At 31.9% G+C, this 17,838-nt stretch overlaps 1 protein-coding gene across 1 annotated transcript in view; it reads left to right on the forward strand.

Annotated features, from left to right (window-relative positions):
- The window catches only part of LOC129758062 (transient receptor potential cation channel subfamily A member 1), a 118,800-nt gene that overhangs the window by 63,989 nt on the left and 36,973 nt on the right, over positions 1–17,838 (forward strand). The window contains 5 exon segments of the mRNA XM_055755489.1: positions 10,810–11,106; positions 11,164–11,973; positions 12,531–12,845; positions 13,088–13,198; positions 13,624–13,731. Of these exon segments, the coding sequence (XP_055611464.1) occupies positions 10,810–11,106; positions 11,164–11,973; positions 12,531–12,845; positions 13,088–13,198; positions 13,624–13,731 (1,641 nt within the window).

The following is a 17,838-nucleotide window of genomic DNA, read 5'->3' on the forward strand; positions in this document are numbered from 1 at the left end:
CTCATCACCGCTTCACTGACTCACGCATCCAACAAAAAAAAATCAGTTGCCTTTTAGATCCGAAATAAGCACACTCTTAAAATGCGACTGGTCGGCTCGAAGGAAGAGAGTGAACTTAAAGATTTTTACGGCATTGAAAATTTAAAAAAAATGTACATCTATTGTTAGATTTTCTTAAATGTTCTTTGAGAATTAAAAACTTTACAAAACTATCTCACGATGTGAGAACTATGTCATCATCATTTTGTTATCACTTAAACTTTTTCAGTTTATATTTAAATAAAAATTGAATAAGAGTTGTGGTATACAAATGTTTCATCTAACCCTGCTGTTACATTAAGGTTGCCAGATTGCCCGGTTTTATTCGAGTTGCACCGGATATTTAATACAAAATTTGGGAACAGTCCGGCCCGGCCCGGTTGCCCATATTTTATTGAAAAAAACCCGGATATGGCTTGGATTTATTCACTTTATTTGGCGAATGAGGATTTTTTCCTCCACAAAATTGTAAAATTTTATTTATTTTTACGACTTAGAAACACATGCATTTTATCAGATTTCCTACACGCTCTTTTTTTTAAACTCAAAATAAAGTATTTTTGGTTCAAAACAGCACTTCGATGGCTTCCCTCAACTTTGAGTTCGACTGGGCAATAGCAAAACTAAGTTCTGATAGGCGTACTCAATACTAAGTTCGGCAGCCGAACTCGGATTTATCCTTTTTTTTTCGAGGGTAGCTGATTTTCAGGGAATTAAAGGATGATTAAAATTTGTTGCACCCGGATGTTGCTGTTCCGGTACATTGCATTGCAATTACAGAGCGGTGGAAAGTTTTGACATTCCCGATCAAAGAAAACTTCCGGATGTTACTTCCCACGGGAAGTAAACAACATCCGGAAGTTTCCGGACATTCCAAGCCGCTCACCATATGATGACAATGACGGACAGAATTTTACGCTGACACGGTGAACATGCATTTCATTATGAAGTTCCTTCATAGTCTTCCGGTAATTGTTCCGGAACGACATAATTTTGCGACGTGTTCGTTGGTTGCTGTTCCGGTTCGGACTGAACTCGCTAAGTGTTTTCAGTCCAACAAAGAGAGTTCAATTTTTAGTTCATAAGGTCGAACTCAGCTTTGATCCCTCGCCGAAGGAAAAAAAGGGATCAATTTTGAGTTCGCAGTTCGAACTCCGTTTTGATCCATCGCAAGGAGGAAAAAAGGGTAAGTTCATAGAATCGTACTATGTTTTGAACCTCGGTCGTACTTAATTTTGAGTTAAAAAAAAAGAGCGTGTACATTATTATTTTTCCAGTTAGATTTGGTTAGATTTTTTTTGTGCTGCAAACACTCTATAAAGCACGAAAATAGTGCTTTTTACCTCCTTTGATAAGTACCTTTGTTTCCACGTGGTAAGAAGCATGCGCTACCTGCATATTTGAGTGCAATTGTTCGATCATTGTTGGTTTTCGATGCAAAAAAAGAGATTTTTTGTCATTGTTTCTTTCATAACTCTTGAAGGAGTTGTTGGCCCACTTTGGTGTGTTCTGATGAAAGTTTCATCATTCTATGGGCTATACCAGTGGTCGGCAACCTTTTGAGACAGAAGAGCCAAAAATAGCAAATCAAGGAAATGTCCAAGTTTCAAAGAGCCGCAAATCATTTTATCCTTACTACAAATAATGGTGATCGCTAAGATACATGCATCCTGATGTTAACTCAGTTTTATTACCATTTTTCACAACGCCACAGATTTTCGTTGTTTATTGGCAAACGGAAGAGATTTTCATTCTTCTGAATCAACACATTTTCATAACGGGTACAGCTTAGTAACGTTGAAATTTTGGCGATTTACCATTGTGACCTGATAAAATTTATCATTTTAAACTTTGGTGCAATTCTTTTCCTACACCTATTCCTAGATATAAAAAATAGACTTTCGATGTGTTCTGTTGAAATATTAAAAAGAAGCATTGAAAATTTTATATCATAAAAATGCATACTACACGATGTAAATTAATATAAAAAAAAACTATACGAGGGTTTGTCTATTTTATTTTTCTTCAAATTCTACAAATAAGCCTTCAATTTTTTTTGGTTATAAACATCCGTTAAAATCCATTGAGATTCATTTGTTTGTTATGCGCGTAAAACTATCATTTTAAATAGAAAAATATTTTTCGAGCCTTAGATTAAATAAACCAACAAATTTTAATTCATTAATGGATATTTTACGGATTGAAAAAAAAATAGTCAAAAAATTAGTCTATAAAAAATGGTTATAAAATTTCTTTTAAATTTTTGTCATTACAAGCCTTCCGATTCAGCTCTCTAGTTCTCATTTTGATTTCTGATAAAATAAAAAAAAAAGGTTTCAAAAATTATATTTTTTGATAACGAAAATTTAAGTTTAAATTTTTATTCTGTTCAAAATCGTAACCCTTCCAAGTTGTTTCTTCTCCATACTAATGAAATCTCAAAAAAAATGTCTAAACCTCTGAGTTTCAAATATATCATGGATTCAGATTGATCCTTCTGTCAAAGTTTCTATGAATTCACAAGTTCATATTTTAAATTTTTATACAATTAGTGATTTGGAATTTAATCTATTTGATTTTTTCAAACAGATATTTTAATTTGTTGAATGAATTCTCAGTTTTCACTTGCGAATTTGTAATGTTAAACATTATAGTAGTTTGTTGGCGGTTCCCTGGCCGAAAATCTTAACCAATTTTATTTATATAAGATTCGTTATGTGAATAATTTATTCTAATTTTTCCATATTTCAAAACAAAACAATTTTTAATATTTCAAAAAGTCGAAAAAATATTTTTAAAATACTTTTAATTCTTGACAGATTTACTGTATTTCAGAGTATCTAGGATTTTTGGAATAGTCAAGAATAGATTCAACCGATGATGTAGAAATATGCTGGGATCCGATGAAAGTTTTGATAGCTATCTCGGATCTCCCATAACAATAATAAATCTTACATGATAATAGACATCGAATTTTGACTTTGCTTCGCTGTATTTCATTTTTTAACGAACAGATTTTTAAACTCAAATTTTAGTTTTTTGACGTTATTTTGATCATCACTTCATAGAACAAACCAAAACCAAAATTCTGATAAAGAATTAGAAATCAACTTTTAGAACAGTCATGACGTTTAAAAATAATTGCAGATTAGGAATTAAATTAAGAATTTAAAAAAAAAAGATGTAAAAGTTATTAGAAAATAGATATTAATGTTTATGGAGGAAAATGCTTCTTTACCCAATAAAGTTTCTCCTTCGAATAAATTCTTAAAAATATTCATATTATACATGAAATTCTAAAATAAGACCAGCACTCAGACAAAATTTTTTATTAACAAACTTGAAACTTTTGTTCACTTGAACTCATGTTCAAAATTAGAACGAAGAAATTGATTTTTTTCATGAATTTGAAAAGGAACATTGAGAGATGGAGTTCAATATTTGAAAAATTAAGAAAGAAATTTTGATGCACAAAACAATTATTATCAGTATTCAAAGCATTATTAAAGTCATCATCTGATGTTCATATTTGATCAGAACGGTGGAAAAGCAAATTTGTTTTTGAAATATTCAATTCAAGAAAAACAAACTCAATTGCATAATCTTAACAGTGAGGACTTTATTTGACAATTAAAAAATGTTCGGTTTTTATCCGATTAAATCAGAAAATCAAATTTGACGGATAACTTCCCATCCCCCGAAGAAAAATTTCTCCACGCTTCCAAATGCTATATCAGACTTTTATGAAGAACGTTCACGGATTTCTAAATTTCAACTGGGTTGCAATCTGACAAGATGCTGTTAATTTGTTCTATTTATAGTAGTTCTTTTTGAAGCCTGGGAAATATTATCTGAACTGGAGGAACTTATGTTGCGCCCGTTTACACTAGAAAATTTCGAGGATTTTCAAAATTTTCACACATTGAGCTTAAGAGCCGCAGTTATACATCCAAAGAGCCGCATGCGGCTCGCGAGCCGCAGGTTGCCGACCTATGGGCTATATAATGATATTTTTAACAGAATATTCGGTGATGCAGACGGTACTTTTAAACACCATTTGAAGTTTATTTACAATTTTTCATATTAAATTTCATTACCTAATTTTTTAATATTTTATTTGAAAAGCTGATAAAATTTCAGTACGTTTGATGCGCTATTTTATGATTTGCGTTGAAAATACCAGAGTAATGTAGCTTTGAAATATGGTTTTATTTAATTAACAAAAAAGTCTAACCAAATCTAACTCGAAAAATAAAATTGTTAGAAATCTAAAAAAAATACAAGTGTCTTAAGTCGTGGAAATGAATCAAATTTTCAATTTTGGGAAGATCTGAAGACCCCCGACACAATCTTATCAGATAACAAAAAAAAATCCACTAATCAAACTAAAAAAAAAAACAAATTGTGTAGTATTTTTTTTTAATCTGACAATTAAGCTAGCAAAATTTTATTATGTAGTATCTAAACAGAAAAGAGAAATAACTTGAGGCCAAATTAGTGTGGAATTAGTGTCGATTGTAGTTAAAACGTGGTCGAGTGTTCTTCGAATTATCGATTAACTGATTTAGCCACGTGTTACCGTTTAGTTCAGGAGGTATTTAGTGAAGATAACTAACGTAAACTTTAGATTTATGAATCTTTACTTTCTAAGCTAATTGCATGCGAACTGGTGCTAAGATACCGTATTCCGTCTTTCATAATTACAGTTCATATACTTCGATGGGTAAAAACGTGTCGAGTACATAATAACGGCTAGCTGATTACTAATATCCCTCAGTTCTCGTCATTATTTAAGGTGCACTACGAACGAACATAGGATAATCATTAGACTAGTTCACTTTTCGGCTTTTGCGCAGATCAAAGCCGGACTCATATGGATTGTTCCTCATGCATTTTCAAGTATTTCTGCCAAATTTGAGATCTATTGGACTAATTTCTGTTCTGCGCAATGAGTTTTTGTAAAAAAGGCCATTTTTCTTGAAAATTTTCTTATAAGAGTTCTAGAAAGCCCCTGTTGATATTAAATGATAATTTTAGAATGCATGGTGGTTGATATTATTAGCTATTTTATGGATCTGTTTTAGATAATCGTTCAAAACAAACCGAAAAAATTTCAAAAATCATAAACTACCAACTTGTACAGAAATTCTACTTACAAGTTGAAGGTTTAAAATCTACAATAAATCTGAAAAAAAAAATATTTTTCACAAAATCTTTTCTTGTTAATATAGCCCTGAAAGCCCTGTTTATTATCAATCATTTGATGTATAAAATTTAATTATCGCAAGAATAGGAGCAAAGTTATTCAAATATTAATGCATCAGTTTTTAAATCATAATTATGTTCCTATTCAAGTTTTAGCTTCATGCAACCTGAAAAACGTGGCATCAAGAGAACTTGCATATAACTTGATCAAAGCGCGCGCTTTTTTTACTCCTGGCCCAGTTTTGGGGTAGGTACTAGATTGAATAAAATATTTTTGCTTGCGCACAAGTTGGTGAGGAGAAAACTTGAATGAAAAATATTTTATCAATTCAAATTTGTTGCAAACATCTGTAAATAACTTGATCGCTATATACCCAATTTGTATGTTTATTACATCAAAAGAAAGGTAATAAAAAGGGCTAGCTTTACAAGAAGAGCTTTTGCGAAAAATATTTTTTTCTAATTTACTGTACATTTTTAACTTTCAACTTGTAAGTAAAATTTCTGTTCAAGTTGGTAGTTTATGATTTTTTAAATTTTTTCGATTTGTTTTGAACGATAATCAAAAAAAGATCCATTAAAATGCTAATAATATCAACCACTGTGCATCCTTAAGTTATCGTTTCATATTAAAAGGGGCTTGCTAGAACTCTTATAAGAAAATTTTCAAGAAAAATGGACTTTTTTCACAAAAACTCATTGCGCAGAACAGAAATTAGTTCAATCACAGAGAACAGACGTACAAGCTCGAACAAAAAATCGTCAAAAAAGTGTGTAAAATTTCAAATGCTATCACCAAATAATACGATAGAAATCGACTGCAAACAGTGCCATCTATAGCGCCGTTCAAAAGTCACAAATCAACTTTAAAGTGCCCAGTTTTCGAAAAGGCGTAATCATATATAACCTCACAAAAAATCAAAAAGGGTGTTGGGATTTTTACACAAGTTTCGTGGGCTAGCTTGTACGTCTGTTCTCTGTGGTTCAGTAGATCTCAAATTTGGCAGAAATACTTGAAAATGCATGAGGAACAATCCATATGAGTCCGGCTTTGATCTGCGAAAAAAGCCGAAAAGTGAACTAGTCTAATAATCATTCTACGGTGGGGTTAATTGGCCCTTTCTCTAACAGTAATCCTTTAACATAACCTCAAACTGTTACAGATACCTACACCCAGCACAATGCACATTGAATTCATTTCAGATTCGTTGCAGTTGTGTGGCTGACCACTGACTGTAAGTCAAATCAAATTGTAACAATCAAGTATATTTGTAAAGTCGAACCTATTTTTTGGAATTTCATATTTTTCGTAAAGGACCTAATAATAAAATAGGTTGATTGGGTTGATCTGGGTTTTAACAAAATTTAGGTCGGATTTTAGGTCGTCTATTTAGAAATCAAAGCCCGGATTTTTTCAGGTTCTTTTATAAAATTTCTCTGATATGTCCGGTCAGGATACGTGCTGGAAAAAAAGCAACCATTTGCTCCCTGAGTATATTTAAGATTTTATCAGTATCCTTAGTTACGAAAGATTATGAAAGATTCCATTCATTCTATAAATGGCTTTGTAACGCTACAAACACCTTTCTCATAAACCTACGGTAAGAGCTCATCCCAGATCAACCATTTTCATTTTTACTGTGTGTCAGTGTCATACAAAAATACTGCCACCGGGATACTTGTCCGTGTTGTACCAGGTGACTTATCCAGTAGGACTTATCAACGCTTCAAAATACCTTGAATTCGGCAAATTTCAACTGCAATGGATCCTTTCAAGAGGCGGGCCAGAAAATCAAAAAAATACCTTAAAACGGGGCATCATGCAACAGCAAGGTTAGATGAATCATTTGTATACCATAACACTAATTCAATTTTTATTTTGATGTTATGTAATAATGTTATCATTTAATGATAACAAAAGGATGATGAAATGGTTTCTCAAATCGTGAGAAATTTTTCAATCATTTTCGTTTAATTTTCAAATTTTTAATCATTTTTTTAAAATATCGAGCAATAGATGTAAAATTTTTTACATCATCCTATACCAACAAATGATTTTCGTTCAATCACCTATTTTTTATAAATATTTTTATAATTCAGTTTTCAGTCTGGGCTAAAATGCAACAAGATGCAAATCAAAGATTCACCTTTCAAATCGCGTATCCATGATTGTTTTGCATCGCGCATTTGTTAACATCAAGATTTCATCCATTAAAACAATAATTTTCATAATTTTAGATAGTTGAATATTTTGTAGTATTTTTTACTCCTAAATATATGCAGCACCCTTACACTTAAAAACATTTTTGACAGAAAAAATATATAATTTAATTCGAGCAAAACCAAAAATTACTGCTTTTGGTGCTTTGTGCGTTATGACATCATAAAAATATTATAATCTATAAATTTTTAAACGTTTTCATTTGATTTTTCATTGAAAACAAAGTTTTTTGCTACTTACCCCTTTTTCTAAGTAGGGTGAAAATCGCATTATTTTTTTTTTATTTTAGAATAACTAATGAAAGCAATAATTTTCTGATTACGTCAATTTTATATTACATAAACCTTGAAACTTTTTATGTACAAACGTTATGATTATCTGTTTACATTAAGTTTTTAGAAGCCAGTTCACGTCGGGCTCTAGACGCGCACGGTTCGTTCAGGTCATTCTGCTTATCTGCCGGCAATGTTTTTCAATGGTCGAGTTATATTAGAAAGACGATATTGATTCTAAAGTGCATTTGAATAGTGTTTAAGTTGGGTGTTATTTTGTCAATTGAATTTCTTCTTTGAATGAAGAAATGTTTAAATATTGTGACAATTTCTAAGTGAAGACTCCGTTTGATTCCTGTTCAAGTTCGATTGTGTGCGTGTTATTGCAATTCGCATGATGGAGTCGCGGCGCAGCCTGCCTTGTCCAAACGGGGGAATGGACAGACGGCTGAGTTGATTCATTGAAAAATGACGCTTATGCGCAAAGTGTTGTGTGATGTGTGTAAATGTGCTCTGTTAATCTTCACCTACTTTTTTGCAATGAAATGAAAAAATAATAATTTACTCGTGTCGGGTTTCAATAAATAATGGAAGTTGATTTTTGGAATAATGGTGTGGGCATTGTATGCGGGTGGGGTTGGACCATCAGAGTTTGTTTTTTGAATTGAATAATATGTGCCCAGTTCATGAGGTTTCAAATGATAAAACGAGATGGAAAAAATTAGAATTTGATTGTAGAGGAATTTATATTGTAAGTAATTTGAATTGTTTATTAGAAGTGTATTAATGTTAAAAAAGCACAAGGCCAGAGGCACGCAGCAAACAGGTGACGGCGAGGACGTGATGACGATGAGCGACATGCTTGGAATATCAAATTGAGAATGGCGTATTAAAAATTGGTGAGATCGTTTCATAATTATTTAATAATCTTGAACTTTTTTGTAAGACTATAATGATCTACGTTGAGCATCCTTATATATGTGAAATCTAGAACCTTCTACAGATACGGCACAGTTGCAAACTAGTACCGATAACATTGATGTGCAAATGCAGTGACACACCGAATTGCCATGTATCCTTTTTAATAATTTATATGTGCTTTATCAATATTATTTATCTGTATCATTTTAACTAATTTGTCATGATTCATTATTTTATATTCAAATATACTATTCATTCTTATAATATTATTAACCGTAATTTTCCGAATTTTCAAGATCTATACATCTTTAGAAGAAATGCATCTGGGGATAACCTAAAGAAATATTGCAAGCGGCACGGGTAGCCGGCCATTGTAGGTTTCTAAGGGTTGGATGCCTTCCTTCGACGAACCATCGGACCGTGGAAGCCCTAGAAGAAATTCGAAGGCCAAGCCACACAGACATAGGCAGGACCTTGCTACCGATGGGGGAACCATACATACATACATACATACATACATACATTAAGTTTTTAGAAGCCATTTAAGTTGAAACGTGTTTCATGATGCCCCAGTTGACGGTACGTTATTTTATTGCATCAGTTATTGCTAGATCCAAATAAACCGTTATCCTGCTTGTGCTTACTAATTAATCAAATCGAACCACCTGAACAACTAGTGACAATTTATGGACAAGCTCAATACATGTCTCCTGTTAGTTGCGAATGCCTCTGACGATGCCCGGTGGCAATTTATCCGTAAATGTCGTTCCATTTTTGGGTTATGTTCGATATCTCATCTTGAAGCTGAGAATTTTCCTATAAAATGTTCTACGCCGGGTGGTCCTTTAAGGTATACGTCTGTGAGTTTGATAGGGGAGTACCGTCAATAGCGAAAAATTCTACTTTTTAAAGATTTTTTTTTTAATTTTGTAGCGGCCCCCCACACTCCCCCATGCCTAAAAGCTCATTTGAGCCCCTTGGCAATGGACGCTACTGTTCTCAGCACGTCTGGCTGTAACAAAAAATATAAAAAAAAAACGCAAGCAAAATTTTGCTCATGCTGAGAACTGAAATGTTCAAATTAAATATAGTGCGACGAAATGTAATGATAATAATAAATTGAATACTACATGGATCTCAATGAAAAACAGATTTCCTTTAAATATATCCACTATTTGATATTATTGCTACTAAGCGAAAATTTAATAAAATAAGTAATCATAATTAAAAAAAAACAAAAAGAAATTAAATTGCTACAAAATTTACAAAAATATAATTAGAAAAGAAGAAAACTGGTAACTGATCGAAAGTTTTTAACGATTCAATTTTTCTTTTAATAGCTGTATTACCTTGATTTTGAACGTGGAACGGTTGTTGATGGTTTTTATTTCTTAAGAGATTATTTTTTTGACCTAAGGATGTCATGAATCGGCTTCGTTGTAGAAAATCTGACTGGCGAGTGTTATGAGTACGCAATTCCGTTGTAAAATGGATGTTTTTATTACTGAAATTAGTGTGTAAATTGTTGTAGACATATATTATAGTTTGTAAATCACAAACGTCGTTTAATTGAAGAATGTTATGCGCTCTTAAGGAGTAGAGCTGTTGGGTAGGAAAGAGCAACGGGATTCTATAAATATTTTTCAAGCATCTATTCTGTAGAGTTTGAAGTTTTTGTAAATTTGACAAGATTACAATGCTCGGTCGATTTGGCGGAATTCGTCTAGCTCTAAGCCTGCTGAAGTTGTGAATTCCGATCTGCACGGCTTCAAAACATAACGGAGGATCCGGTGTTTAGTGGTTAGAAGCATAGGTCCTGAAGTTACACTCAAAAAAGAAGTGTAACTTCAGAATAAATCCGAAAAAACTTATTTCGATTTTTTAGCTGAAAAACGTGTGACGCTCCCTTACTCAAGTTAGCCGCTCAGATTAGCCACACGTTGCAAATCTTGGAATCTCCCTCTTTTTTTTCTCGCTCCGAGAACTTCTTTGGGCCTGGTTAGTAAAACTACCAAAATGAGTGTGGCGACCAACGTGGTCAAGGAGGTCTCAACATATAGCTACATGTATATAAATAAGAAAATTCATGCGTTTTTTTTATTTGAGAGTAATTTATGCAAGTTTCTTTTTTTTTCAATCATCATTATATAGATTTCTGAATTCGGTGCCTGTCCACGAAGACCATGCAACAACGGCTACTATCCGATACACGAGGCGGCAAAGAACGCCAGCTCCAAAACGATGGAAGTGTTCCTGCAATGGGGTGAATCGAAGGGTTGCACCAGGGAAGAGATGATTTCGTTCTACGACTCCGAGGGCAATGTGCCCCTTCACTCGGCCGTCCACGGTGGCGATATCAAGGCCGTCGAACTTTGCCTGAGATCAGGGGCCAAGATATCAACGCAACAACATGATCTTTCAACACCCGTCCACCTGGCGGCGGCTCAGGTGAGCATTTCTGTTTGTAGAGTAATCTTAAAGGTTTGTATGAGTATTTTTTTCTAGGGTGCTATCGAAATTGTCAAGTTGATGTTCTTGATGCAGCCGCAGGAAAAGCGCATAAGTTTGAACTGTACAGATATACAGAAGATGACTCCACTGCATTGTGCCGCCATGTTCGATCATCCGGAGATCGTCGAATATCTCGTTCAGGAGGGTGCCGACTTGAACGCCTTAGACAAAGAAAATCGATCCCCGTTGTTGCTTTCGGCGTCCAGAGGAGGATGGCGTACTGTGATGATTTTGATACGATTGGGAGCTAATATTTGCTTGAAAGATGTCAATTCTAGGAATGTACTGCACCTGGTCATCATTAATGGAGGCCGGCTGGATGAATTCGCCAAAGAAGTATGTTGCACGCAATCCGAAACGTATCTGTTGTTGCTTTTGAACGAAAAAGATGACACCGGATGCTCTCCTCTACACTACGCCAGTCGTGAAGGTCACATCCGGTCGCTCGAGAATCTGATACGGTTGGGTGCTTGCATTAATCTCAAGAACAATAACAACGAAAGTCCGCTGCATTTTGCGGCTCGATTTGGACGTTTTAACACTGTCCGTCAGTTGTTGGATTCCGAAAAAGGCACATTTATCATCAACGAAAGTGACGGTGAAGGACTTACGCCTCTGCACATCGCTTCCAAGGAGGGGCACACTAGAGTGGTTCAACTTTTGCTGAACCGAGGAGCTTTGCTGCACAGGGATCACAACGGGCGGAATCCTCTCCATCTGGCAGCCATGTCTGGCTACACACAAACTATTGAGCTGCTCCATTCGGTGCACTCGCATCTGCTTGATCAAGTGGATAAGGATGGGGTAAGCAATTTGCGTTGACTCAAATATTAAATTTCAATATTCTTATCGAAGTTTCACATTCAATAATCAAGAAAAATGGCACATTCCAGCTTTATATGGCTGCGTACGTTTTATAATAATTATAATGTCTTCTATTAACTTTTACTTTATGACCTCAACACATCATAAGACTTGCGGTTTAAGCGTTACATTAAAAAATAACCTTCCTGTGCTAATGGTTGACACTTTCTTGTTACAGAAGAATTCGCCTCATTAAAGCAAATAATAATATGTTCGAAAATCTGAGTTAGAAATACGAAAACAGTAAAATTTCTTGGAAAGCATCTCTTCAAGAGGAATTATGTATTTCGTGTTTGTTTAGGCGAGGAATGTTAAGAATGGATTTGAATAAAAGCTAGGACTGTAAAATAACTTGTTTTATGTGTTTTGGCGTTTCCCAGAAAAAAATTAAAGAAATCATTTAAACTTACTAGGTAAAAATGAAATGAAAACTTTAGTTTAAACAATAATTTGAAACCAGCTTACTTAGTTACATTCTCTAAACAACCTCTTCACAGAATACAGCACTGCACCTGGCGACGATGGAAAATAAACCGAATGCAATTGTTTTGCTGCTCACTTTGGGTTGTAAACTGTTGCACAACTATATGGACATGAGTGCCATCGACTATGCCATTTACTATAAATATCCGGAGGCAGCTCTGGCTATGGCCACCCATGAAGAACGAACGGCCGAAGTGATGGCTCTAAAGTCGGACAAACATCCGTGTGTGACGCTCGCCCTGATTGCTTCCATGCCGAAGGTCTTTGAAGCCGTCCAGGATAACTGTATCACCAAGGCCAACTGTAAGAAAGACTCGAAGAGCTTCTACGTAAGTAACAATTTGTAGTATACAGACAAGATCTTCTGAAGGGTGTATACAGCAATTTGAAGAATAAGTGAACGAAATTATATTACATTCGATATCGGATGATTCACTAATAACTTTATCATGAATAATGTTTTTGAAAAAGAAAAAAGTATACGCCCTTTGAAGTAATGCTTGTCGATTGTCGTCACCATACGACGCTGATCCCGAAATAATGACATCTCAATTAACGAGAAAACCACTAGATAAAATACTCCTTCAGCTGCCTGCAATGCCCTGCTCTATACGCCCAGATGGACGCAAAAACGGGTGACGCCGTTCAGATCTCCAAACCAATTCCCTTGCCTGCGTTGAATGTAAGTTGGATCATGAAAAAAGAAGCATGATACCAATTTTTGGTCATTTTTTATCAATATTCTCACCTAATCTATGCATGATCAATTAACAGTTTATCAATTTATTCTTTAATTCACTGATATATGCATGCAGTCAATTTACTAATCGCGACCACCCAATCGGATGTAAACTAATCTGGACATCTTTCCCATTGCATGCCGATAACAGGCGCCAAACTACGCAAACGATAGAGCAGCGAAACATTACCCACTTGTCTAGTAATTTTCTCGATATATGTCCCACTTGATGAGCAAAACCTAAAGTATCCCGTCTAAAGTTCTCTCCCACAATCCCATCATTTGCAGAGCTGATACACGACAGTGTATCCTTGTTCGTATTGTTCATTTTGGCTTCTTTTCTCCTTACACTTATCGCCAACCACCAGATCAAATATTCCTTCCACGCATACCAGAAATCCAAAGAAGAGGTCGAAAAAATCCGGATTACGCTCAACGATCCCAACTGGCGTCCACATCCTCTACACGTGGCTAATGTGAGTTGCATGCTTGTTGTTCACTGCTTCACTGCTTTTTGATTTGGGAAGAAAAATGCTAGCAATAAAATATTTTAATGTGTGTTTCTGCAATCTTCTCGCTACGGCACCATCTAGGTTAAAACTAAGAAATCAAATTTATAGCATTTCGTTTCTTGTCAACATACTGTTGTGTAAGCGCATCCAGATGCAACATAACGTGAAACTTAATATTGCCAAGCGAGGGTAATCTACTTTGACACTCTGATGGTGGCTCCTGAGAGCAAATATTACTGATGCTTGTTTTTTCTGTGCAGACTTTACGTGTTATATCTTAGTGTAGTCTTAAAATGTATGCAATAAGCCTCTCAAAACATTTGTGGATTTTGATGAAATTTACAGTATAAGTACAGACCCCGTTCGATTTTGGCAACACGCCCGTACATTTTGTGTTGCCAAAATCGAATGAACAATTTTTTATTTCTCATCTTTTTTTCAGTTATTTTTACAAAATAACTATTATTCTTATCAAAAACGTTATTTTTAGTCAATTTCCGACCATTTGTAGTCATTTTTTAATTTTTCTCATCATGTTTTTGATGCATTTTGCACCATTCTTGCTTTGTTTATAATGTTTGTTTTCTTTTGTCATATTTGCTGTTTTTGACATTCTTCATCATTTTTTAGTTGTTTTTTATCATATTCAGTCTTTTGTTTGAATTTGTTTTTAAACTTTTTAAATTTTTCACCTTTGTGTCATTTTTGAGTACTTTATACAATTTTAAAAAATCTTTGGTTTTTATTGATGTATTTTATCACCATTTCAGAACAAAAAAACGTATTTATGGTGTTTGTCTAAATTAAATTGGTCCTGTTATAATGAAAACTAAAAGGTAATTATGTTTCTAAAAAGCTACAGACCCCGTTCGTTTTTGGCAACATTCGATTTTGGCAACATTCGATTTTGGCACATGTGCCTAAATCGAACGGTATTTAGAAACAACATTACCTTTTAGTTTTCGTTATAACAGGTCCAATTTTATTTACACAAACACCATAAACACGTTTTTATGTTCTGAAATGGTGATAAAATGCAAAAATAAAAACAAAAGTTTTTTTAAAAATTTATAAAGTACTCAAAAATGACAAAAAAAAAGAAAAATTAAAAAAGTTAAGAAACAAATTCAAACAAAAGGCTGAAAATGACAAAAAACAACTGAAAAAATGATGAAGAACGACAAAAACAGCAAATATGACAAGTGAAAACAAACATTATAAACAAAACCAGAACAGTGGAAAATGCATCAAAAACATGATGAGAAAAATTAAAAAATTACTACAAATGGATGAAGATTAACCAAAAATAACGTGTTTGACAGTTATTTAGTAAAAATAACTGAAAAAAAAATTGAAAAAAAAAAACCGTTCAATTTTGGCAACATTCGATTTTGGCAACACAAAATGTACGGGCGTGTTGCCAAAATCGAACGGGGTCTGTATTTTTACATTAACATTCAACATATTTATTTTTTTTATTTTCTTTAATTTTTTTTTTTATTTTTATCTTTATTTTATTAGTTTTTTTTTAAATTATTTTTTATCTATTTTTTCTTATTTATTTTTTTAAATTTTTTTTGTATATCATTTTTTTAATTTTATTTTATTTTATTTTTTTTATATTTTATTTTTTTAATTTTTTTTATTTTTTTTTTATTTTTTTATTTTATTTTATTTTATTTTTTTATTTTATTTTATTTTTTTATTTTATTTTTTTTTATTTTACTTTTTTTTATTTTATTTTTTTTTATTTTACTTTTTTTTATTTTACTTTTTTTTATTTTACTTTTTTTTATTTTACTTTTTTTTATTTTACTTTTTTTATTTTACTTTTTATTATTTTTATTTTTTTATCATTATTTTTATTTTTTTATTATTATTTTTATTTTTTTGATTATTATTTTTATTTTTTTATTATTATTTTTTTTTATTATTATTTTTTTTTTATTATTATTATTTTTATTTTTTTATTATTATTTTTATTTTTTTATTATTATTTTTATTTTTTTATTATTATTTTTATTTTTTTATTATTATTTTTATTTTTTTATTATTATTTTTATTTTTTTATTATTATTTTTATTTTTTTATTATTATTTTTATTTTTTTATTATTATTTTTATTTTTTTATTATTATTTTTATTTTTTTATTATTATTTTTATTTTTTTATTATTATTTTTATTTTTTTATTATTATTTTTATTTTTTTATTATTATTTTTATTTTTTTATTATTATTTTTATTTTTTTATTATTATTTTTATTTTTTTATTATTATTTTTATTTTTTTATTATTATTTTTATTTTTTTTATTATTATTTTAATTTTTTTATTATTATTTTAATTTTTTTATTATTATTTTTTTTATTATTATTTTTTTTAATATTTTAATTTTAATTTTTTTATTATTATTTTTTTTGATATTTTAATTTAAATTTTTGTTTAATAAATGTTTTAAATTTTATTTTTTTAATTAATCTTTTTTAGTTTATTTTTTTTATAATTTTTTTAATTGATATTTTTAATTTACATTTTTAAATAAGTTTTTATTAAATTAATTTTTATAAGAAAATTTTTTAAAATTTGTTTTTTATTTTTTTTTTATTAATTTTTTTAATAATTTTTTTTAGGGAATTTTTTTAAGTAAATTTTTTATTATTTTTTACTTAAGTTTTTTTTTTAATTTTTTTCTTTAATTTTTTTTCTTTATTTTTTTCTTAATTTTTTTTCCTAATTTTTTAATTTTTATATTGTTTTATTTTTTTATTTTTTATTTTTTTATTATTTAACCTTCCAAATTCGTTCGGGTCAATATGACCCGAAGCGCACATTCAAATCATCATAACTCTTCGAGAAAAAATCGCAAAAATTTGATTTTTAAAGCCTCCCTGGGGAATCACAAAATACACAATCTGTAGTACCAGGCAACTTCCTGTGACCACCGGAAGTGCTCCCTCAAAAAAATCCGTAATTAGGCTGTTCGGGTCTATATGACCCGAGAGTTTGCATAAGTTCCCTTGGCCGCAAATATTGACCGATTTCGATGAATTTTAATTCATTGTATAGATAATTTATTCTAGTTTCTCAATATTCAAAAAGTAAGTCGAAATATTTTGCGAGATCACCAGTAGCTGATTCCGAATGAAAAAAGTCCCGAAAAAGAACTCTTTGTAGAATGCTTATAACTTGTGAGAGATTCCAAATATTGCGCTGATTTTATAATATTTGGAATTGTCAAGAATAAATCTATCCATGAATGTATAAATTTTTTGTGATCCGAAGGAAGTTTTGGCCGCTATCCCGGAACTTCCGGTAGAAAAAAATCTCACTTCAAAAAAGTCACCCAATTTTGGATTTGCATTGCTGTATCTCGCTTACCAATGGACCGATTCTCTAAGTTCAAATTTTAGTTTTTTTTTCGATAACTTCATTATTATTTTCGTAGAACATAGTTGGTTCCTCAAAAATCTCTGTTGTTCAGTATATTGTAATGAAACTCACATCTTTTTTGTCATTTTTCAAACTCCCCCTCATGTCGGTGGGTTTACGGGATTTTGGTTGCGTGATTTCTCTAAAATTTGAACTCAAATTGTGTACTTTTTATATACCTAAAGATTCATTAGAATCTCCTCTTTCAATGGACATACTTTTTGTGTGGTGTTTTGAAAATTTGTAGCAACGTTTTTCGAATTTACTGGAAGCTGTCAGATTTCAACCAGTTTGGCCCTCATTTTCAGTAGGTTGGTGTACAAATCTCGCACCCCTCACGTAGCCGCGGGAAAAACAAATCCTTTAGCTCTCTTTTTGTCGCTCACCAAATCTACCACCCAACCCAGCAGCAGAAGGAACTGCCGTCTCACCGCGTGTTTTTTTTTTCTTTGGGTATTGATGGCTAGGGCAAATTTGCCCAACTCGCAAGTCGCGTGGTTTATTGATTGATTGTGCTCATGCTGATACCTCTTGGCGTAGTAAAAGTTTTGATTTTAAAATAGAGAAAGATTATTGCTCCAAATTGAAATAAACTTCTTTAATCTTTTTAGATATTTTATCATTAGAATTCTTCAGTGACCTA

This window comes from Uranotaenia lowii, chromosome 3, assembly GCF_029784155.1.
Source record: "Uranotaenia lowii strain MFRU-FL chromosome 3, ASM2978415v1, whole genome shotgun sequence".
Classification (NCBI taxonomy): Eukaryota; Metazoa; Arthropoda; class Insecta; order Diptera; family Culicidae; genus Uranotaenia; species Uranotaenia lowii.